Consider the following 25686-nt stretch of genomic DNA (forward strand, 5'->3'; position numbering starts at 1 on the left):
TTGAATAATTTAATTATACAGATTATACATATTATCCAGGTTTTGAAACAAAACCACAGGATAGCAGTAAACAAGAGAGAGAGGAACGGACAAGTGTGTCTTTCTACTGCTGTCTAAGCCCTTCATATCACACACGATCTAACTGAATCACTAAATCAATGTAGTGACATAGAGGGCCAGTTTCACAAACACAGATTAAACCTAGTCCAAGACTAAATTAATTTTTGAATGGAGATTCTCCAGACAAAACTCTATTTAGTCCAGGACTACGCTTAATCTGTGTCTGTGAAACCTGTCCACAGTGTCATACAGGCCCAAAGCCACCTTTGCAATTTGACAATCGCTCCCAGAGTATTACACTTAGACATACTCATTGATTGGTCAAGTTAGCACAATAATTTGCATATCATTAAGCATGCCCCACCTACGGATGCCCATCAGGGTAGCTTGTAGTGAGAATCTTTACGTCTTTTTCTAAAACCATATTTTCAAATAGAGTGATGTTGTTCTTTAAAGTGTCAATTATATATTAAGCGAAACAACTATTTTCACAGATTTTAATATTATTGATCAGAGCATACCTTTTATAAGGTACGATTATGAAAGACTACCGTGCTTGATCGTGACATTTAAATTGTGTGTAAATGTCATCCACATGTTGAGAGGTCATTTGAAATGGCTGTAGTCAAGGAGACCCCTGTTTTATTGTACTGAGTGGCATGGAGTGGAATAGCAGGGGCAAGATTATCCATTGTCCTACCTTACTGTGACCAATATAGCAGTCAATTACAACACCTTCTAATGGCCTGTTGGCCTTAATGTTATTTGGCTGCAATTTAATTATGCTCAAGTTTCAGACAGAGAATGTAATGTATGATAAATAATTTACTCAAAGCAGCTGTAATTTGTCAGTGGGACAAGATTTAGTGGAGACACGTCCATTGTTGGTGAAAACTACGCCTGTGCTTTTCCAGATTCAGACAGGTGTCTGTAACAGCTGACACAGTTACCTGTTTTGAACATTTTAACAGCCCATGGTGAAGATCATTTTGATAATAATTCATGATTCCTTCTGCATTTAGTGCAGCTATGTGAGATAATGAATTGTGCCAGTACTGAAATCACTCGCTGATGTTTTAAATGCTCGGGAACTGTTTCTTAATTTGTTTTACTGGCCTGAGGAGCAATGAATACGGACTAAATTCTTGAATACTTATTTCCACTCTGGTACAATTTTTCATTGCTCAACGTTTTGGCAATAACAATGGACTGTAAAAATATGATTGCTGGGCACTTAGCTTGCTTCTTTGGAATGAAGATGTCTGCTTTGGATGGTACCTGACCTCGAATACCGCCATTATTACATTTGCCTGTTTTTCTACCCTGTTTATTTGCTAAACGGGTGTTAACGATAGACAGTGTACTTTTCTTTTTACTGCTGTCAGAAATGTATCTGAATAACCAAAGGAACAGCACTAAATGTCAACCTTTCAAATGACAAAGAATACAAACAACAATGAATTTTCATGGCTTTTAAAAATTGTGGTGTTTGTTAGACTATAATTTTATAGGAAATCAAAACACAGCTAACGATTTGTATAAATTACTCCCACATTTACAGGAGCAATTTGCTGTTCAGATACTTATAAAATTAACACTGAGCATGAACAAACAGTGCTATTGTATACTTGCATAAAATTGCACACAAAGGATGGCAACCCCTTGGACCTTAATGTAACTACTGAAGGTGCCCCTAAGCATACAGTAACTCTGGAGAAGACTGTCACATTTATTTGCCTGATAAAACATACTACATGAGTCATGACTCAGTATTAATGGTGTACACAGATCAATGTTGCTACAGTATTTTCTAGAACAGTTTTGTTTACGAAATAAAATATGAAGAATTATCTGTGCCAAGAGATCAGTTCACACAACTGCCACTGTCTTTTGTGTGTTTTATTTTTGGGGTGCAATCATTTTTCATTTTTCATCTAAACTGTGCTTCATGAGATAATAAAGCTAAGTATTCATTTCCAACTGTTTTTGAACAAAGTTTTATTTCCTTCTGGTACATATCAAGGGGAGGTTCACCACAAAATGTCACCGTTTCTGCTACCTGTACAACAGCAAGGTGCATAAAGATGTGGATGCCAGTGGTAAATCTAGATTTGAACAGGACTAATGCATTTGATGGGATGCCTACTATATTAATTTCTCCTTCATTTCTAGATGTCATATTTTCAAATGAACTGGGTAGGCAGAAACGTTGTGCATATTTGAGTTTCATGGATTTGTAAAGAGTAAGTGGGAGGAATTATCACACTCATCTTTCATTGCTGTTTTTATTATTTGAATCATTACATTAATTTTCCCTATGATTCAGATTGGGCTTTAGTTTATCTATTGGTGTGATGAAAAAACTACATGCACCACACATCATGTGCATTATGTGTATTCTTATTCCAGTTATAAGCAGAGGAAATGTACCACTTTTTTCTTCCTCTTTTATTACAGATCGTTGAAATCGAGGTTTGTGAATTGTGATTCCTTCTTGTTTGCACAGTGGTTGGAGCCTTGTCTTTGCAGGTCTAATAAATGAGGAAAAATGAGAATATTGGAACCCGTGATTTGTTTACAGAGCATTTCAGGCTGAAAATGGAAGACATTTGTCACAAGATGTATTAATACATGGAGCATGGCACTTGGCTATATTGGAAATTATGTGGGTTTCACTTTGTGGACTTAGAAGAAAATACAAAGCCAGACAAAATGCTGCAAGGATGGAGATGGTATGGTTTTGAATTGCTATCATAAGGTGCTACTTCTTAGCATTTAAACTCCAATGTGATTTCAATGTTCTCTTTTCATACACAGTTGTTTATACGAATGTGTACATATTGTATAGGCCTACCTACATAGGAATTTATTGGACTTCAACACATACAAACAAAAAGCTAGACTTTACATTTATTATGTATTTCTACTGTATATTGATATTTCATATTGCATGCATTTTTTCACAATTCCTTGTAAAAATGGAAGTCGGGTTTGAATCTGATCCATGATGCAGCTTGGTATTGTGCTCGATTCATACATTTGAATATGCCCTTTGCCCTTTACATGCAACCCTCTAGTTTACACCTGCTTATAAAGAAAGTCAGAGTTATCCACTTACCCTAATTCAGATCTAAAGGGACTAAATTAAAAAAGCTAGTGTCTCCACTAAACGGGTTGATTTATGTACTGTTTGCAGTTTTACGGAACACAAAACAATTCATTTCCATGTGAAAGGCAGGGGTGAATTAATTTCGAGAAGCCCTGAAGCCTTTTTGCAAGGCTACCGTCATATGCTGAGCTCATTTAAAAGCTGCGTAGGATATTAACACTACAGAAAGGATTTTGGTTCTTGAAAAGTGCAGCTATAGTAACAAGTCTTTACAGGCGCCACCGCCCGTTTCATTACAACGGAAAGGTGAAGGGGGACTTCTGCTGCCTTATGTATTCCCCTTGTTCGGAATCTATTTATTACTCAAGATCTCCAACTCGGCATGGGGCATTTGAAAAAGAGGAAAAGGGAACGGATTAGAATAAAGAAAGCGAGTATTGAGCTTTTCATTCCCCCACCTCTCAATTTCCTAGCTACCACGCCAGAGCCTGTCTAATGAATGTAATTGCTGCCTTTGATGAAAATGCTATTATCTGGATCACACTTTACATTGACAAACAAGGTCCACCTCCCCCTTCTCCGCCCCCTCTTTTTAAAGCGGCTACGAGATCTCTAATTATGCAGGGAACAAGTAGCTTTTCATAAAGGGGTGCGCGGTCCTCGAGAATTGGAGCAAGCTACACGCGTATAAAGGCCAGATTGGATTTCATATATGTCGCATAAAACCCATTTCCTTGATTAATTTCCCGCATGATGCGAAACCGTTCTCCGCGTACTTTTCCCTTTGGTCGACGAACTTAAATATTTGACGGTTGTGTCCAGTTTCAAGACTGTCCAGCCGTACAGGCAGAATTTTTGTCTACTAGTTTGCAGAATTAGACCTAGATGTCAGACATTAGGATAGAATATATACATAAAAAAACTGCTATGCAGCTATAAAACACTCTGAAGTTACAGCACAAGAAATATGAAATTTGAGTTACTCACAAAAACTGGTGAATTTCATTAAATAATAATATTTTGTTACCAATATTCATGACACCACATTTATTTTGACATTTATTGTTATTTCAATGAAATCAATACCTTTTTTGAGGCATTTGATGCTTTTCTATTATTGCTGATAATTGTTATTGATATTAATTTGGGATATCGGCATCTGATGCAGGTGCAGGAACCGTGTCAATCCTGGCTCTTCACTTTACAACACAATAGCAATAGCACCCATACCCAGTCAAATGGCCTAACATGGCCTACAGAGGTAGTTTACTATAATTCATTCAAGAATCTGAACATCAAAACCGCAGGCAACAAATAAAGAGGATGATATAATAGCTTTCGGCCATATCAGTCAGACACAACTTGAAATTAAGTGTCCAGTTTTGAGTTACTATGGCCAAATGTAATTTGTACAACTTGAAAAGTGGGGACATTTTTCTTGCGTGTCACCTGCTAGCCATAGCTCACTTTCCTGAATGATATTTCTGAGCCTACAGTCACCTTATTACGAGTATTTCACTCATGGTACAGAACGGTTTAATGGATTGCCCAGTCCATCCAGGGATAATTTAGTAAGAGGCTCTCGCCCATTTTAAAACATTCTTGGTCCATTGGCCAGCAGCCTGTGTGATTTCAGCTCTGAGCCAATGCATAAAACACACTTATGTCAGACAAAGCAATGCTCACTCTCATGCCTCCTCACACTCATATTTATTTTGTTTGTCAGCATTCTTTTATATTATTATTAATATTATTATTAAATATTATTAGTAAAAATAAAAAGAAGACGTTAACACAAATACAAATATTAAATACGGTGTACGTTTATTATTTAAAGATAATGCAACTTTGATATCATATGGTTGAAAGTTCTTTTTGTGAACTGAAATGACTTTAGGTAAATATCTGTTTTTGTAGGGTTTTATGAAAGCAGGTGGGAGATTATTTCTGTGGTGTGGCTAAATAAGATTCCTGAGGCCAGTTTTCATTTTCAAAGATTTAAGTCATCCAGTTCAACTATTTAATTCAAGCTAGCATGGCACTTGAACTTTAACAGGAAATGTTTTTTCAATGTCAACACGTTGAGTTTATCTCATCAAAATATGGATGCATACATTCAGTACATGCATGCATGTTACTGAAATTAATAGAACTGAATACATGACATGTTGCAGTTTCTCTGTGGTCTTTGGCCTCCTTAATATGCTAGCCTAGAAAAGTGTGCAGGACCTAATCCAAATGTGTCTTTCTCTTAATGTACCAACAGGAAACGCCAAAAGACCAAAACAAAAACATTTCTACTTAGTAATCATTAATATAGGATGCTGCCCCAGCAGGTGCTCAGTAACTGAAAGAATGCACTATACTCATACACACAGGACCACATGTATGCATTTGTGTGAGCTGAAACTGTGTTTATATTCGTTTGTGCATGAGAGAGTGTAAATACAGAATGTGTGTGTGTGTGTGCATGTGTATGTGTGTGTGTATATACAGTGTGTGTGTGTGTGTACATACAGTATGTGTGTGCGTGTGTATGTGTGTGAGAGTGTGTGTGTTACCTGCGCCAGGCCTGGTGGCAGTGTGTGAGGGAGGGATACGCGCGGAGAGTAGAGGAGAGGTTAATGACGGCCATGATGGAGGCACGGCGGTCTTTCGCTGCTCCTGCAGGCATCGTTAGCCAGGAGATGACAGGAGGGACGACTGAACTCTGACCTTATCGATCGGCCCCGGCTGTGTCCAGCTGGGCTCCTGCAAAAGCCAGTCAGCTGGAGAAGTATTTAAAGGGAACGCGCTGGGCAGTCCGGCTTCAGGCCCCATTAATTACACTTTTCACCTGCGACAGTGACAAACCTGCCACGCCACACTGCAGTTTATTAGGGTCACTCTATAAAACACTGAGACATATCTCACCTAAAACCCATCTGGATGTGGATGGGGAAAAAAAGCCAAAAGAAAATAAAATAAATATATATATTTATATATATATATACTGTATATACTGTATATACACATATTCTATATAGTATATAATATATACTGTATATTAGGAAGGAATAAAGGTATGTTACGATTGTTATTGATTGAGCTCGACCTATATTCAGCCTGCGGTAAGGATCGAATTAGATTATTTGTATCGTGAGGTAATGTAATAAAATAGCAAAATGTTTGATATTTTATATGGCAAAAGAAATAAAAAAGGAAATGGAGCTTATGGGGTTTCAAATAAAAGATAAAAAAAACAGTGGAGGTCCAGTGTCTCTTTGATTCAGTGTCAGATTAAATATGTCCACACTGAACAGCCAGATCCTTGTTAATGTTTGTCTGGCTGTTACGCCCATTGTCAGGGTGTGATCTGACAAGCACATCAGGAAAGCTTTAAAATTCACTATTTGCCACACGTGAATGTCAATCCAATAAGAATGTGAAAAATGCCTCGCCACAGGTTGACAGAAGGAACACAATTAATAAGTCCTGGCAATAAATATTAAACTGCCAAAATTATCCAAAGACACAATCTTTGCATGAAATGAGGTTTTAGTTTAGTTCTAGTTCTGTAATCCCTGCCCCACATGCAGCTGAAATTGGAATATAAGACGTTTTGCTTCCCCAAAAGACACAGTGAAGTGTGAACACACACAAATGAAAGACTTCATTTTTAAAAAATTTGGACTCTATTATCTCCACTCTGAAAAAGGCTTGAAGTAAGAGAATGAGGGTCACATTTCTAAAACAGGTACTTCTTTACAAGCATTCACCTTCACAGATGAATAGCCTAACCTCATTAAGACTAACTAAACAGAATCTGACTAGGCTTCCATAGGCTGAGCTGCTGTAAACTTCAGAGCAGAGCTAGTTTATGTGACCCAGTTTAATTTCATATTTTTGATATCCACATTTTTTATTTTTTTTCAAAATGGGCAAAAACATGAATAAACATAAAACAGCCATTTCGGAGGGAAAAAAGCAAAGTGAAAAAGGAGTGCACAGACCCTCTCCATCACATGGCCCAGCATGTCAATAGACACTAATAATGTCCAATTGATGTTCTCTAAGTACACATTTGTCATCTGTTAATACATGATGGTGCTGTGTGCCTTGACACAATATAACAGGAGGTGGATTGCTCCCATTGAGCACCATCCTGTTTCCTTCATTGTCTATCCTCATTGCCCCCCCCCCTCTCTCTCTCTCTCTCTCTCTCTCCCTCACACACACACTCTCTCATCCTCTTACCTGCATTCCGATCTCTTTTTTTTCTGAAATCTTATCTTATTGAACTGCATCATCTAAACAGCCCTTAACTTATCAGCAGAGATCACATGGCCAACATAAGGGGACTTGCAAAATAGTTTCCCATGAAAAATCAATGAAGAATCTTAAGAATACATTTCTCTACCAGAGACTGCAGTTTGGGAAATGGTTGCATGATGGTATTGAAGGTGTTGTGTATAGCTTCATGCATGATAATTGCTAGTTTTTTCCTAGATGTACCAGTTACAGTAGTCACCAAATTGTCTTCTGGTGGAAAGATCTCTTATCCAATACCTTCTCCCTGAGTAACACAGCACACTTGTTCCTCTAAGGATGAATAAACTAAGGAAATATAACCTTTTAAAGTGAACTGATAGTGTCGTAAATAGCTTACGAACAAGTTCTGTATATATTGGAAAGCCCTCACAGATTGCCTCTGTTATAGCTCTATGAAACACACTGGTGAGACATGCCTTCCTACCTCCTCCTCAGTGAGATTCTTAATTATTCCCTCCAATGGTGACCCAGACAGGGGGTCCTTTGTTTGTATCAAGTTGATTTGTGGTCCTTCTGAGGGGACCTGTAATTTACGACCATAAAGCGGCTAATGGCTAATTTGCTCCCTGCCCTCAGGACTTTGTGGGGGAAATCTGTAGAGCCAAAACTCTGTGGAGCTCCCTCCTGTTGTGGGGGGTGAAGGTGAATAATAATTAAAATGAGCCCTGAAGATTAATTTGTAATTGCTGGATGGAAACACAATTTGTAGCAAGCTAATAAGCAAAAATGCTGCCGCTCTCGCCAACAAGACCTGGGTCAGATACATCATTCTTTTGGATTCAAATCCTCTGCTGTGCTCGATTGATCTTGCCTGGTGCAACTGAGCCAACCAAGAGGACCAGAAGCCAGGGTTTGCGTGTTTCAACACCATACACGAGAAAAGTATTTGAATCCAAAATTATGACATAATTGACCCAGGTTGACCAACAGAGGATGATACACAGAAGGACATACGACCGACTATTAACAGAACATTTTTTTCCCTGATTCCGCTTTTCAGGTAGAACCTTCCCAACCCCCAACACGCTATACGTTCGCACACCCCCGTAGCTGTAGAAGCCATGCATACTGATCACAGGCTGTAATAGCGCACTCTACCAAGCAGAAGAAGAGAGGGAGGAGAGGGATATGAAGAGCAAACAAAACAGCAATTGTCACACAAGTAGTTGTGATAATGTTTGCGGTCTGCGGGTGATCTCCTCCGCCTTGCGTCGCGCAGTCTAATCACGGGGTCAGCGGGGTAGACTCCCGATGGTGCCTCCCATCTCCACCAACCCTCTTGCTCTGCACAAGTACTCAACAAATTGCATTGTGTCCTCTCCTTGTCATTAACATGCGCTAATTCAGTTGCAGCATGTCTGTTTAAACTCTGTGGAGTGGCTGGTTCTAGTTGTACTAGAACAGACACAGTACATGTCCTTGTACACAGGTGACAGAATTGTGTTGCTGGGCTGTAGTTTCAACTGGATTCTGATGTTTCTCAGCACTAGCGATCCATTTCAATTGTTGATTGGCTAAAGAGCTCACACACCTTGTTCTCGAGGCCTTAACTGGCTGCTGATTGAAAGGAAACCACAAATATACTGTATGTAGATGCATTGACCCTCCAGGACTGGATACTCTTTCATGGTGCTCTATTTCAGACGTGAAACATGCTGGTAGGAGATCCTTCTGTGTAGCTGGATTCTCTGGGGAAAATAACAACATTCCCTGCTATTGGTTAAAGGTCTGACCTCAATGTACCTGCGTAAAATAACCCCCTAGCATGTTGTCTGAAACTTGGGTGGGTAGGTTTGGCTCCGTTGAAGGTCACTATTCACCTCTTATGCTGGGGGGTCTGTTGTCACAGATCTTGGCAACCATAACTATTTTTCTTTGGAGGAAAAAGCAGAGGGGACGGTTGCATAAGCCAGCAGGGATCCCAATGAATATCTCCTTATGCTAGGAGTACTAGTCATTTCACAGATCGAAACATTTGCTCAAAGATCTGGTCATCTGAGCAACACATCCCGCATGCCACACACTTCCTCGCCCTGCTCAATAACAATTCTCAGTTCACCAAGCTTTCAACTATCAGAACTTTACCCTTATTTGTATATACATATAAAAGTGCCCCTGTCAGTCGTGCCACAGCATGTGTGAAAGTAGCCGATTTTCTTAATTCATCCCCTGGGAATGGATAAGTCTATCAATCTATTAAATTGGAAAGCCATTAAGTGCCTTGGTTTATGTGTTTCAAGCTGTTAACTAGACTCTGATTGATTGTTGTTCCTTTGATGGGATATGCTGATCTGATCTCACAGTGCTCGAGTTTGCAATATATTACACAACTCATTTCCTCCATTTAGGGGGAGAAAATCACACCTCCAGGCGCACTGGGTAGCCAAGCCAGGGACTTATTTTATGGCGCCATTTAGCTCGCAAGCTTTCAGCGATCCCCAGCCTTCCCCAAAAAATCGAAGCATAATCAAGGTGTATGTTTAGAAAATTTATTGTTATAATTTTCCCTCATAATCTCTTCCATTTCCCAGTCGCCTGGGCGACATAGATCATCATCTAAGAAGAGAAAATGAATAGCAGTTTAAAATTTATCGGTCTTTGATTCTCAATTATGTGTGTTTATGACTTCATCTGTCTTCGGCGACTTCAACCTTTTCCATTACAGCGGAATATTATTTGTACGGAATCCATTAAATTCTCACAGCAGACTGTAATGGCTGGGGCTGCAGTGCTTTGTAGGGGGAAAAGTTTTTGAAAGGTGGCTTTGCAGGAAAGCGTAGCTGTTATGACACCAGAAATTGCTTTATTGATGGTCCGCTCTCGGGCCTGCACATGCGGCCATTTGTAACTCGGGCCATATCTATATCCCGGCCTGACACTGATAAGAACCCTTCTGTTCCCCAGACCAGATTACACTGTGTAATGACACACAGTGCTGGGAAGGATACGGATGGAGCTGTGGGAGGGAGAGGAGCGACTTACATGCACATACATACACCTACACCCACACCCACACCTGTACCTATGTGCATATGTTTGTGTGAATGGGAGTGTGTGTTTATCAAAGATGGTGCCACCATCCGTACATACACACACTCACACCCACACCCACACCCACACCTGTACCTATGTGCATATGCCTGTGTGAATGGGAGTGTGTGTTTACAGAAGATGGTGCCACCATCCGTACATACACACACTCACACTCACACCCACCCACACCCACACCTGTGCCTATGAGCATATGCCTGTGTGAATGGGAGTGTGTGTTTACAGAAGATGGTGCCACCATCCGTACATACACACACTCACACACAGTCACACTCACACTCACACTCACACTCACACAGACATACCTTCATGGTGGCAGTGGGGCAGCGCCTGGATTTAGCCTCCTGAAGCTCAGTCCTTTCACCATGGCTACTAATTCAAAGGGTAGACTGGTTGTACAACTTCCTGTATTTGCTAAAAATCCTCAGAGCTTCATGACCACAGATGGGGGAGTTCAGATTGTGTATCTGTTTTTCTAAGCCTTGACTAAAATATGTTTGCAAAATGGAGAACTTCTAGTAACTTCCAGTGTCCAACACTTTAAGAACAAAAATAGACTTCATTGAGACAGTTCCAAATGGAAACTGTGCGAATGGGCCTGAATAAGATTATTGTGTTCAAGGTTGTGTTGAAATCACTGAGGAGAAAAAACAAAAACATTGCATATGTTACATGAGGAACATAACATTTCAAAGAGCGTGTTACCACACAGGATCTCTGCCAAGCCGTGTCCTGCCTCATAGGTTGGCCAATCAAGCGGCAGTGGGATGTTTGAAGAGACATGACAAACAGCACCTTCTTATCCTCTCAATGTCAGCGAGACGTTCCCGCTCCACTTCAGCCTCACTATAGGTGAATAAACAGCAAGCACATTGCTAATCACGCCATAACTCAAGACACTCTTGTCCTTCAGCAATCAATACTTAGACAATTACAATTAGGACACTTGGGTCACGGAAAGGCCGCTCGAATTCCTTTACAAGTTAAGAGCGATGTTTAAACCCTGCCAATTTAAGACAAGACCTGCCTGACCTTCCAGGTTTTCAATAGTCCTGTTTATACGTTGTGGATAGAAACAAGCCATTAAAACATAATGGTACCTCACAGGTGCCATTAGAGCCAGGTGACATCAAAAGATTCAAATCAACCACTTATTTGGAATGTACATTGACGTTAACCTAGTTATCCAATATTATTGCAGCACATTATTTTCATTAGGTAAACATAATAATAATATATATATATAATTTTTTTTTCAAAGATAAACAGAATAATATAGTATTATGGATTCCAGATGCATTTGCCCAGTTGATAAACTGTACCAAAGAGATGACATATAAAAGACAACATGTAAGTATTTTGTACACTACAGCCTTTCTTTTCATTGAAATTACACACAATTTTGATATTACCAACACTACATGAGCCAATTTTTCAAGCATGATGAACAAATGCATTTACTGTATATGTCTCCGCTCAGGTTTTCTCTTGGTCCAAGGTTACTTGTCATCATAAAGAACTAATTGAATTTGTGTTTTTACAAATCAATTGCACTATACTATAATGTGAACACCAGCAGGCCAAAGGGCATCTAAAGGTGATTCGATGGAAAAGCACAAATGCAAATGAATTGTAATTCAGTTTTTCCCAGACTTACAGCAAGCTTGGTTCAGCTAGCCATGTTTATGCTAGCTCTGTATTGACCACTTTAAATGGATTGAGCACTGTGAGGATATTTTCTGACCACAATGGATGCCTATGGCAAAGAACATCTTGTGTGCCTTCACACAGGTTTAATTGTTCTATGGAGAATTTACATAGTATGAAATAGTGCAGCTGCATAATCTGCCAATGACTGGAATCACTGATGTCTGTGGCCAATTTATACAGTCAGATTTTCTTTAGGCTACCAGCAACCTTCAGAAATGTATTGCTGGCATAATAATTATTAGTATTACTTCCATTATTACAGTATCACTGTTATTGTTATAATTCTCATCATTATTATATTATTATTATTACTATTATTATTAATTTATTGTGATAACATTCACAACCGTTACTCTAATATTATTCCAATTACTACAACAGTTTGTCAGTGCTTTTGGTTACGATTATAAAGATTTGAAATGGTGATTAATGATCCAAAATGGTGGTATGAGCATTGAGTGGTGCAGAATCCTCTCCTGGGTTTCCCATCACACACCGCCTGCTTTTCTTAACAATGCTCGTTTTCTGTATTCATCTAAAAGTTACCATCACATCATTTTATCGAAAGTCAGAGAGAAACCCTAACCAGATATCAAAACAAAAAATCCATTGCAACGTCTCAGGGCAATTACTAATAAAAGTTATAGCACAGGCCTGGGGTGGGCTGGGTTCAGATTTTTTATCATTCCAGTCATTAGATGGTGATGGATGTAGACCTATAATGTATCTAAACTGGGCCTTTTAACAAACCATGAGCAATGCCACCATTTCTGTGATAGAACCTGCTGACCATGTCGTTCTGAGGTGCCATTTGTCATTTTCTGTGTGAAATAATCAATAGCATGGCTTTGAAATAAATGACATAAAAGTCGGGCTACATTACATCTTCCCATGCTGGACCTTACAGGAACAGAAATAGACCTATATTATTCTATAAAATAATGTACAAAGAATAATACTCATTTTCCCTCTTTTTACAGTAAGAGGGGTTTTTTTACAGTAAGTAAATGTAGTTTTTGTATTTTTGCTATACATAAAAAGGATTTGTATTCAGACTAAAGACTAAATTCACTAAATTCAAAAAAATATGTAATAATACACTATTGTTTTCTGCTACAGTATTGAAATTGATGCATCTGTTATGGTACTTTATTGTCATATTGTTCCAAACCTACTGTGTCTAACCACAAATGAGAAGAAATGTATCAGTGTATCAAATAATCACGTCTGGATATAAGGAACCAAAACAAAATCTGTTATATATATGAGAATATTCATGTATACAGCAGTTTTATTAAATTTGCTTTTTTATATTTTATTGGTTGAGGCAGATTTCTTCAGCTATGTACAAACAATGTTTCTTACTGTATGCAATGGCAAACACCGATGACAAATATTGCCTTCTTTTGTAGTTTTAAGTTGAAGATAGAGCTATGACATGAAAATCGGTAACACTTTGCAATGAGACTCCAATAACTGACACAAATTAATGCATTTACTCAGCTGAACAAAGAATGACCTAATCTATTAACTTTTATTCATGTTAACTAAGCCTTTACAATAAGCCTTTAGACAAAGTTCTTAGGTGTAAATAATGTGGTATCCATGCAAGTGAACAATTTCATCATGCTAGGAAATATTTACTTAAGTACAGTATTTCATGTCAGTGTGATGACCAAGAGGGAACAACTCATAATAAATGCAATCATACTTCATGGCATTTGGTTAACATGGAAGAGAATAAATGATCTGATGAAATACAAATATATGATTTGTTCATGTTAACAAATGCCTTGCAAATAGACTAGTCCTAATGTTAATGGAAGCTTATTGTAAAGTTACCTGGAAATCAATTTGTGGCCAGCGAAACATCCCATATTGATAAGGAATGCCAACGCATTATCTTCCAGTTGATTGAGACTGTTAAAATAATATTCTAATTTATACACACATCGTTATGAAAAAATGCTGCAGCCCATTGTTAGAGCGCTGTGCAGATAGCCACCATTTACCGCTTCAATGAATGGGGCATTTTAGCTTGTGATAGCAATCTTTTTTGCCTGTATCCCAAAGCTCACAAGCTTTCTGGGTTTAACACTGTTATAATAGATGGGTCATGCTCTAGTTCCCCAAGGGTTACATTTACAATCAACCATCCTAATAGCTGGAGTTCTTTAGTAATGTTATAATTAGACACGCAAATGTAGCAAACTTCATTCTTATAATTTCAAAATTTACAAATGCTTTTAAAACACTGTACATGTGTGCATTCAACACGACTAGAAAAACAACACTAATGCTAGAGATCAGCCACCTCTCTCTCGCTCTCTCTCTGGGTGAGACAAAGTATTATAAAGCAACTACTTCATGCTAAACAATTGCATGGTTCACCCTGATTGCACCCTCGCCCTGATTCTAACTGACCAATTGTCATATTGAACTAGATTGTAGTCACACAGTAATATTATATTATATATTGGGCAATAACATTTGCACGCGTTGTCTATACGTGAAGTCTGAAATTCCTATAGCGTTTGTTCAAGCTGATCTGTTTCAACTTCCTTTACAAACAACTCAAAGATCCTCCATAGACCTGACATTCGTTCCCACAATGATGATGTGGAGGCTGAATGGAGATTCTTGCAATTGATTTTATCTCAGTGGGTCAGATTTTTACAGTGTCTCCCAAAACTACTAGCCTAATTCAAGGGATCTCGAAGGAGTTGTACCATTCTTTAATTTTTCAATAATAGCAAGGCAATATAAAACTTATTGGCATGGCAGCGATTCATCACTATCTGATGTTCATTCATTCATTCGCTACCAGTAATATGTTCATTGGCAGCAGTTATTTTATCACTACCTGGCAGAGTATTCATTCATATGGAAATGTAGCAGTAAAAAAAAGTTGCATCAAGCTAAAGAACTAGCTGTTTGTGTTGAGATATGCTTTAGGTCTGTAGTTGTAACTCCATGGCTGCTACCTTGGCCAAGTCTCAAATGTTTTATTTTCAGAGGAACTTGAATGCTAATCGGTACCCGATTACATGTACATGTAAATGTAAAAATGTACCCTTCTGAACTGAGAAAAATGTAGACAGAAGAATTTTCATTGCACAATGAAAAGGAATAAAAGGAGTGCAAAAATATATTAAAGTAGGCTAATGTATTTCATCATTGCATTTTTATTTTCTATTCTTTGATGGATGTCATGTGTTTGTTTACTTATGTAATGTGCATTAGAAGCCGTCGCTAAACTTGCACAGATATCGAGTTACAACACTGGCCTTCCCAAGGTAAACGCCAGGTGGGGCTATCTCACTTGATTTCTGTCTCACCAGAAATTCACATTGTATTGTTTTGTGACTGAAGGTGTATGTTTAGAGTATTTAAAGCTTAAAAGAGCGCAATGATTCAGTAAAATAACCCCAGTATAAGCGATGGAGAAGAACTGACATCCATTAAATGAAAAGTGGGGATTTAAAGCTTTCCACAATAATAATAATAATAATAATAATAATAATAATAATAATAATAATAATAGTAGTAGTAGTAATAGTAGTAGTAGTAATAGTAGCAGTAGTAGTAGTAGTACATTACATTTTTACATTTTAGTCATTTGGCAGACGCTTTTAATCCAAAGCGACTTACAAATGCATAGGTTCTTCCACAAGTTAAAGCATCACATCTAGTACTAGTAACTAGTAAAATACACATGAAGTACTAGTAGTAGTGGTAGTATAGCATCATTAATATATACCAGTACACACAAAAGACAAGGAGTAAAAGTCTACTATCATTTATATTATACTTGTTCGTTTAATATAAGCTACTGTTCTTGTGACCCTGCTTTTATTCAGAGACCCATTGAATTTCTTTTTTACTTTTGCAAAAAATAAATGAAAATATTGCTTCAGTAATATGTGCAGATGAAAACATGGATTCTAGAACAAATGTTGCTGTTTTGTGAAAGTAGGCTTGAAGTTAATACCATGTGCAAAGGCCTACCAGAATCACTGTGATTAAAACCACGCACGTCACGTCTTGTGAAAGAACACGGGATAAACTGAGCAGTCTATAACCTCTGCCAATAGCTAAAATCAAATGAAACGCAAACACTTTATGTATTAGTTTTGCACGCCAGTATGTATTCATATTATGAAAATATTACCAATCGGCTATTCTTCATTACCATTCCTTTTCACTAGAAAAGTGATTACTCAATGATTTCCCATCAATCAAATCGATGTACAGTACTTCGTATAAATGATAATGATACTAATAATAAACACCATCATCATCATCGTAATCATAATAATCACTACACATACAGTATGTTAATTAGATGTGATTTAATCAACCTTTTTACATTATGACGTACACAGATTTTATGGTGTATGGTATTTAGCAGTGTGAGCTATTGGCTTAGACTTGGCTATAAGCTACTGTGATCAAACATGCTAAATCAAGCAGTAAATTGAATTATTATAGCCTACAAATACAAGAGGATGCAACAGATATATTTCCATATAGGCCTAGGCTATATAATATTAAAACATGTATTGATCTCTAATTGCCATGATCAAAACGATTTTTTTTATCAATCAAAACGCATTGGTTTGTTAAGCGCGTTTCCTTTCGATTTTGATTTCATTTACTAAGGTTGTTAACATGAGACTCCATTTTTAATACGTGTCTTGCAGATGCTTACGAATGATTTTATTGGCTCATTTAGTAAGCAGGTTCTACTTGTGAACGAAATGTAAAGAAATGTAGTTGAATCAGACCATCTTTTGAATTATGAATCGTTGGAGTTAATGTTTGAACTGTAAACGTGGTAAACTATGGTGATCCATTTTAAAATATTTCTTAAGAGACCGCTATTCAGGGCCCTTGTAGCCTATAGACACACTCGTGCCCTCTTTGCGTCACTGTCATCTCCGTGGGGACGGATCGCTTGATTCCAATGCTGTAATCTGGCTTGTTGTTATTTATTTATTTATTTATTTATTTAGTTATTGATTTCCAGCCAAATTATTCCACTATTTCTTTAATTAAGGGGTAATGTCCACGTGAATATTAACTTCACCCACCGCAATTAAATTCGCCATTTATCATGCCCAGTCCAAAAATACTAAACAGAAATTAATCCGCGATATTTTTTCTGAAAACTACCTTGAAGATTTTAAACAATTTGCAGCCCCCACACTTCTAGTGGCGCTTAAGCGTATCCCACATCCCTTTGTACTAATAGCATTGTCCTCATTTGCTGCCTAATTGGACTATATAAGACCAATAACATGCGAGTGCTGGCAGCCTATAGCCACGGCACAGGGTCTAGGGAGGGTGGACTTCGCTTCAAGCCTATTCTCTCTCCCTCTCGCTCTCTTTCCCATTTCTTCTTTAATCCCATTTGCCATGGTACGTGCCCAATCGCCGTGTACTCAACGCATTTAACTGGGATGACATTTTTATTTCATCATTAGCATCTGGCACCACACCGAGGCACCAATTCCATTTCTACTGAGGATCTTCGCTGTACCTGAATGCCGAATGATACTACATTTAATGTTTTATTTACGTTTTATTTATGTCATTATCAACACAAACAAGATTGAAGAAACGCTCACTTGAGGAAGATAAGTTAAACTAACTATTTCCGTCTTTAAACTCTCACGCCTCGCTCTCTTTGCTTTTTAGTTATTTATGGTCTGAAACTATCGGACAGAAAAAAAATCCACAGCGATGCCAGAGACAGCGCAAGATACCTGTGCTCCCTCTAAAGACTCGCCTTTTTCCATTAAGAACTTACTGAACTGTGACAACAAACCGTCGAAACCTAAACCTCTCCTTGCTTCCGCGAAAGGGGTTTTAGAAGGTGGCTTTTCACTCACCCAGGTGGGGGACCTGAGCTTTCCTCGCTTTGACTTACCGACCCAGAGGTTTGCTTTGCCGGCGCATTACTTGGAACGAGCTTCAGCATGGTGGTACCCCTACACCCTTGGTTCGTCGGGCCATGTACACAGAACAGCAGGTGAGATATTTTTATCCACGCTTTTCCTTTAACTTATTTGAAAATGATCGCACGACATAAGAGAACACTACAGTATTGCTCGGATGATGTGATGAGAAATGTCGAGTAGCCTATCAGTTTAACTACTTAGAGGACACTTGGATGGATGCATTCACTGCGTCCGAAATTATGGCGTATGACCTATAATGCAGACACGGAATTGTTCTATAATATTTAATTGAAGAGGTTAGTTTCATTGCTTCTCAATTTCTAGAAGAATAAGAGTTCATATGTTTAATACATCGTTTGACGTGCTAAGTAGGCTACGTGAAATTCGCAGTTAAATACATCTTTCAACCGTGTTGATTAAATTCGCGAGAAAATCCTAAACACTTTCCAAAAAGTAAATATTGTTCAGTGATTTTTATATGGCACAAGGGAGAGGCTCAAAAATATCAACAAAATGAGCGACAATGTTTAACATAAATTCAATTTCCATTCTAGCTGCGGAGAAGGCTAGTGTGAGAGAATCTTCGCCAGCTTCGGGCACAGACAGAGATTCACCAGATCTCGTGCTCAAATCCGACCCAGACGCCAAAGAAGATGACGGCAGTAAAAGCGCAGATGAAGTCGTGCTGGAAGAGAGCGATTCAGAAGAACCAAAGAAAGAGGACGGAGTGGATGACTGGAAGAAAAGGGAGGACAGCCCGGATAAAAAAACCTGCCGGAAAAAGAAAACGCGCACAGTCTTTTCCAGGAGTCAGGTGTTTCAACTGGAATCCACCTTTGATATGAAACGCTACTTGAGTAGTTCGGAAAGGGCAGGTCTGGCGGCTTCTTTACATCTCACAGAAACCCAAGTTAAAATTTGGTTCCAAAACAGAAGAAACAAGTGGAAGAGGCAGCTGGCCGCCGAGTTGGAAGCCGCCAACCTGAGTCATGCGGCAGCGCAGAGGATTGTGAGAGTGCCCATTCTGTACCACGAGAACTCAGGCTCAGAGACCGGGAACTCTACGGGCAACGTGCCAGTGAGCCAGTCGCTCCTTACCTTTCCCCACCCGGTTTATTACTCACATCCCATAGTGACCTCCGTGCCGCTGCTGAGACCAGTTTGAGAAACATTGTTTTAACATTCAAGGTGTAATTTATTCGGCTGTAATTAACAATTATTATTTTTGTAAAAAAAAAAAAAAAAAAAAAGGAAAGAAAAAAAGAATGGCTTGCGTTTTTACGGGGAACTGCATTCTCAGTATTTTTAAAGTGTGAAATCATTTGTGCAATTCAAAATGCATTCTTCTTTTTCCACTTCTTCTTGTCTTCTTCTCCTTCTTGTTCTTCTTCTTAATAATAATACTGATGAAACTAGTAGCCTACTAATAATTACAATAACAATAATATCAGCCCCCATTCAGCAAAATATTCATAAAGCATACAATAGAAAGACACATACATATACAGTTAAGCCATTAATTTGGGGGGTTATTTATTATTTTATACAGCCATTTAATTTAAATTGGTTCATCAAAATCATTATACATATGAAACTGATTCAGGAAGACGTTGTATTCCATCGCAGCGTGAATTCTTTAAATATACTTTATTTGTAAACAATGTAGATAAGGAATTTGGATAAATTACCAGTCGGATTTTAAAAGACACAGACCATGTAGCTATAACGTGCTTCGGTGTTTTGTATAGGCTAAATGTTAAACAATGGTTTGTTTATTGGGGACAGATAGAATTGATACTCATCGTTTTTCTGATACTTGTGCAATACTGTCGGCTTTGTTAACACGCTGTACAGCAGTCAGCGGTGAATTGTGTTCTATTACATGAAAAAAATATTATTCGAGGTTGATCGGAAATACAGAAACGGAACAAAAAAGCACTGACGTAATTCTTTTATTATTCCAGATCAAGCGCTTTAACCGGTGACAATCATTTTTTATGTTTCAATTGTATAAATTATATGTAGTCTACTGTATTCATCGGCGGAATGCCTGTTCTTTTTTGGGATGTGGAATTTACTTGATCACCATAATTACTCGGTCTCAAATTTACTTTGTGATCTGTTAATAATGGAGTACATGAATATAGCCTACAGGCAACCTAAGGAGATGAGTCAGACATTGGGCCCCACTTGTACAGGTTAAGAACTTTTTATATTGTAATGCTGAATTAAGATGTGAAATAAACTGAAAATTACTTACCCCGTGTATGCCTAATTTACAGCAACATGCTCTGTTTGCTATGCAAGTAACTGACATTCTCTGCACCTTATGTGCTGTTATTCAAATGTATTATATTCAATGGTTGTTTTTCAGACTCCAACACAGTGCTATTTAGTGTGGCGAATCGGTTGCATATAAGGTAGGCCTCCCCGAGAAAACTATCCACAGTATTTTTTCAAAAGCGTATCGTTTGTTGTTAGGCCTCATCTTTATAAACACGACGACCGAACATCTATAATTGACTAAATAGCTCGGGCTAATTCACTGAAATACAACAGGTGCGTTATACAACAGTGGACGTTTAATAAGAACACATTATTATTATTATTATTATTATTATTATTATTATTATTATTATTATTATTATATTTGTTCAACTCGAATTCGTCTTAGTCCTCATCCATTCGCAGATATATCGGGTAGATACCTATAATACACGGGCACATCGTGAATAGAATATAGCCATAGAGACACTTCTCATTTAATTGAAGTTACAACAATTACCTTTTATAATTTAATATATAGTATTACATTACTTGGATTTATATAGTTTGGATTTTATTTTTGAATTTAGATTTGCATTTGTTTCGTATGGCATGGTGGAGTCGTCATTTTAGGCTACTCTTTTGGGTAACAACGATGTTATTATAGTAAGTTTGAGTCTCCACGTCACCACAACCTCCAATGAATGGTCTACTTATTTTATGGTAGAGTTACACAACAGAAGCAATATCATTAACATGGTAAAGGTTTTATAAAAACCTTTCTTTTCATCAAAGTGGACACAGTGGCTCAAATTATTATTATTATTATATACAAGAACCTGTGGATAATAATCCTGACTGAGTGGTGTGATCCATCACCTGGACATCACCAGGACATACTGTATACACAAAATAGACTGGACTTTACAATGCACTGTAATGTAAACCAACACTGATGTTGTACATTCTACCGTGACTCGAATCCTAAATCGGAGGGCAAACGTACGTAACGGTTGTGGGTTTGCTTCCCAACAGGAGCGCTGTCGTTGCGCGATTGAGGAAACATCCGGTTGTAAAATGGCATAATGTAAATGACCCCATGAGTTCAACACTCAAAACGTTCCTGTACCTTAGCGCAGAAATGTTTATTTACACTATATTGTTAGGCTTATAAAGGCTATTGAGGCCACACGACACACAAATGTGATGGCGAAATAGCATAATTAATTCACTGTAAATATGAGAGCAAAATTATTAATTTGATATATTTATGAACATGCTGCTTTACATAGGATTTCACTCACTTCCTCCAAGTCATGGTTACTTCGATTCCAAAATTCTTGAATAACACATGTCCATTTGTCCTATCACTGCATGGCAACACTAGAACGCAAGAATATCAGCTATTTCATTGCATGAAACATCTGACTATATTAAGAAGCATGTAAACAACAGCAACAATAAAAACAATAACAATAAGAACTTTTCTTAACTTATCCGATAACTTATCCGATAGACAAGACAACTTTGCAAGATACAGTTACAACCATTAATAAAACAAAATACATTGAAAAGAGCACAAATTAAGATATCATATCAATAATCCACCACTCCATAGCCTATTGCCTATTAAACAAAACATGCAATTTGTCTGTGGACAATGGTAATTTTGTAGCACTGATATGTAACCACGCACGGAGCTCCGATAAAAAAAAGTTTTTGATTTTAGATATAGATAATCACTTGTATTGACGTATACCATGAAAACCCAACATGGACCCATTAAAGGACATTAATAGATTTGTAAAGCATTATGCTTCAGTCTGTATTGATCGAAATATGACGATGTTTCGTTAATGTTGATGTCCTTGTTCGAAGAAATGTTCTGAGGGGGGAAAAAATCACTTTAACAACAATCTCATCTTTGCCACTTTGAGTGGGGAGGCGGGCGGTCTTCACTGATGGGGCACAGCTAAAATTTAAAACTAACCGCCCTTTATTTTAAAAAGTCCACAATAATCTATAGGTTACTTTATCCTACTGCATTGCCACTCCTAACTGTCGGGGAATGACACTTTGCGGTTACTTTTAAACTCTACAATTGTCACGCCACGTCGAATCTCGTTCATTCATGTAAATGATTGTGTGCAGTGAATATTTCCAATAGCGCAAAACGGGTCCGCAATAGTTTGACGTTAAAAAAATGACGTTAATAATGAAATAAAGTTACTTTGTTGTTTTTATTATGATCGTTGTCATCTAGGCCTATAGCTCAGTTTGGGAAATAATGCGGTTTGTGGTGTCAACGACTATGTGAACATTATATTTAAGTATAAAATATGCTACTGTAGATCGCACTTCATGCAGGTGACGACAGCGCCACCTAAAGCAAAGACATGCTGGTTTGCTATTTCTTTCCTGTGAGCGTTTGTCAAAGATCAAGAGTAGGCCAATAGGGAATGCAAATGTAAAGTAACCTGTAGGCTAAGCATAATTGAAGGTTGTTGCTCCATCGCCATTGTACATTGCATGTTTCGACGTATGCACTTCCTATTCAACCGACATACACGCTGGTTTGTAGCAAAATACAAGTTTGGCTTTTCTTTTCACGCCTCTTGGTTTTGAGAACATATAGGCCTACGCAATTCCTTCTACTGATTAGGCCTAGGAATATATGTCGCATGGGCTCAATGCCAGTTTAGCAGTTAGTTTAAATTATTTGTAATCTGTTTGTGAATAAAAACCTGTTTTCAAACCACCACGAGTTCCCAATTCGCTTTCATGATTGAGTGTAAGCATCAGATTTTCATCAAAGTTCTATTAAGTGAAACATAGGTTGCAGGGCACCCTCTGATTGAAACAGTTTAAATTTTAATTGTGTTTTTAATTTGACATATAGTTGCAGAGAGGAATGACACCGCAACGCCATGGGGCGGTCGATTTTCCTCATCTCTCCCAGAGGAATTGATGAGTCTATAAGAGCAGTAGATTGGAAACCCATTAAAGCTCAATGGTTAGATTGTTAATTGGAACTTGATGGATAGGAGCCCTTGGATAGGCTATACTGATCCAATCTTCATGACTTTCTGTTTTCCAATAAATTACCCAATTCATTTTCAGACACAGATTACATAAATTGTACCTCCAGGGCTCGCGCTCGTAGGGAAAACTCGTTCTCCCTCTGCCCCCCCTTTCTCAGTTTCTCTCGTGTAGCTTGGAGATGTCATCTGAACCAAAGAACAGAGCTGGCTCCGGTCCTTGAATGAAAATCGAAACATAATCAACGTTCATACTTAGAAAATTTATTGAGATCATTTTCTCTGGTAATTTCCTTATTTTAAAGTTTGGACGCGCCATACATCATAAGCGCGAGTGTAAATGATCTGTGTTTTATATTTATCGAGGCTTGATTTCCAGATCAAAGCTGTTCATGGCTTCATTTGTCTTTCCAAGAGAACCCTTTCTGCCTATGCTACCGTCTTTTCGTCCGCACTGGGCATTTACTGTGTATGGGAGGAATATAATTACATTAGGCCTATTTAAAGAAAGAAAAAAAACTTTGTCCAAAGTTTTGGTCTGCGTTTTAATGGCATGTCTCACCAATACCATATTATCTTGAACACGCAAGAGATAAGCCTATGTTACAGTGCTAAACTGAAAAGCAGATTCAATTGCATTAGTATGGAGTTTTATAATGAAAACTCAACTGAAATTCTAACATACACAATATTCAATAATTCAATCAATTATCAATTATCAATTTAGATAAATATTTGTAGCATTTTCTATGTAGTATATATGCAATGCTGCTGCGTCGATATCAAACGTATTATTATTATTATTATTATTATTATTATTATTATTATTATTATTATTATTATTATTAGGAATCGCTCGCAACTAGACGACACTCTTTGAATGTACTTCCTAACTTATTAAGCAAATGTCAATAGCTTTCAATTCGTATAAACTCGGAGAAACCAGCAGCTTTATCATTATACACCTACTTTATATAGGCTATGGCTTTTTATAGGCAGGACATTGTTATATTTAGTACATTTCCCCAGTACTTAAAATAAAATCGTTTGTTTAACATAACCATAAACAGCTTGATAATGTAGAAATGTTTATTTTAGAAGTGTGGGAATTAAGGATTATGGGTTAGGTGGGATCCAGTCTCTCTTGAAAGGGGGTTAAAGGTTTTGGGAAAAGGTCAGGGTCGCCATCACTCCTTATATCCTTAACACTTCAGGTTAAGAGTTGACATTATGATTAAAGCTGACCATTTGTAAAATGTCCTAGCCCCGTAGAAAGCCGTAATAAGGTTAATGTAGTAGAACAACGTATCCCACCACGCACCTGCCCCCCAAGACCTGGCAACTACTGGGGTCCAACACACACCCACTAGCCAGTTTGTCAATCAATTACCTGGGCGGGGTGTCGCCACCCGAGGTGAGGCAGATTGCCCTTGAAATTAACAAATGTATCCTTAATTGAACATAATGAACACACAGAACAAGTTTATTTACATCCGCTGGATAATTAAGCGCGGGATTATTCTGTAGATCATGTGATAAAGGTGTGGAAGGTCGCGTTTTTTTAAGCGCGACCGCAAATTATTTTTACTATAATCCTGTTACATAGGCAGATCAAAAACATTAGATTTACAACGTCATCAATTTGCGCTATTTATTATTTATTAACGTAACGATAAAGGCGTCCGCTCAAGCAAATATATAATTAATACTTAATGATTCGTGTGTTCATGCAATCCACGTATAGTCTTGATCAAAATGTATTAAAATTCGAAAATGCCTTGAAAGTGAAAATGTTTGAAATCGGATGCGTAAAAACGCGAAAAAAAACTAAACAAACCGATGTATTTAGCAGCCTGTGCAAATGTGCTTACATTACGCCCCATGTGGACATAAGTCAATTTGTACGCATTACAGCCTATATAACCTGCGTCCAGAAAATACTGCAATAATTATATAAAAAATGCAATTAACAGTTAAAATGAGAAAGCAGCTATCTTCTAGCACGCTAATCTATTAACGACCTCTACCCGTAATCGCAAAAACCTATACTTTTCTTCATGTGAAGTCATGTTTTTGATATGGGGGAGATGTGACTCCTCCTATTAAGAAGCTCAAGAGATAATAACTGCGGAAAGTAAAATACAAAGGCGTAGGATATTCGTCTTTTCTAAATAGGGTT

General features: G+C 37.8%; 1 protein-coding gene across 1 annotated transcript; it reads left to right on the forward strand.

Annotated features, from left to right (window-relative positions):
- Positions 1-17983: 17983 nt before the first annotated feature.
- On the forward strand, positions 17984-19369 carry LOC133122835 (homeobox protein HMX3-like). Its single transcript, XM_061233050.1, has 2 exons — positions 17984-18275; positions 18759-19369. Exons 1-2 carry the CDS (start codon positions 17987-17989, stop codon positions 19367-19369), a joined length of 900 nt encoding a protein of 299 aa, XP_061089034.1. The 5' UTR covers positions 17984-17986.
- Positions 19370-25686: the final 6317 nt, after the last annotated feature.

This window comes from Conger conger, chromosome 2 (assembly GCF_963514075.1).
Source record: "Conger conger chromosome 2, fConCon1.1, whole genome shotgun sequence".
In the NCBI taxonomy this organism is placed as follows: domain Eukaryota; kingdom Metazoa; phylum Chordata; class Actinopteri; order Anguilliformes; family Congridae; genus Conger; species Conger conger.

Bases quoted from the DNA above. Each gene is read 5' to 3' on its own strand.
- LOC133122835 (XM_061233050.1), top strand. From the start codon at position 17,987: ATGCCAGAGACAGCGCAAGATACCTGTGCTCCCTCTAAAGACTCGCCT. The intron at 18,276-18,758 runs GTGAGATATTTT...TTTCCATTCTAG, and splicing joins CCATGTACACAGAACAGCAG to CTGCGGAGAAGGCTAGTGTG.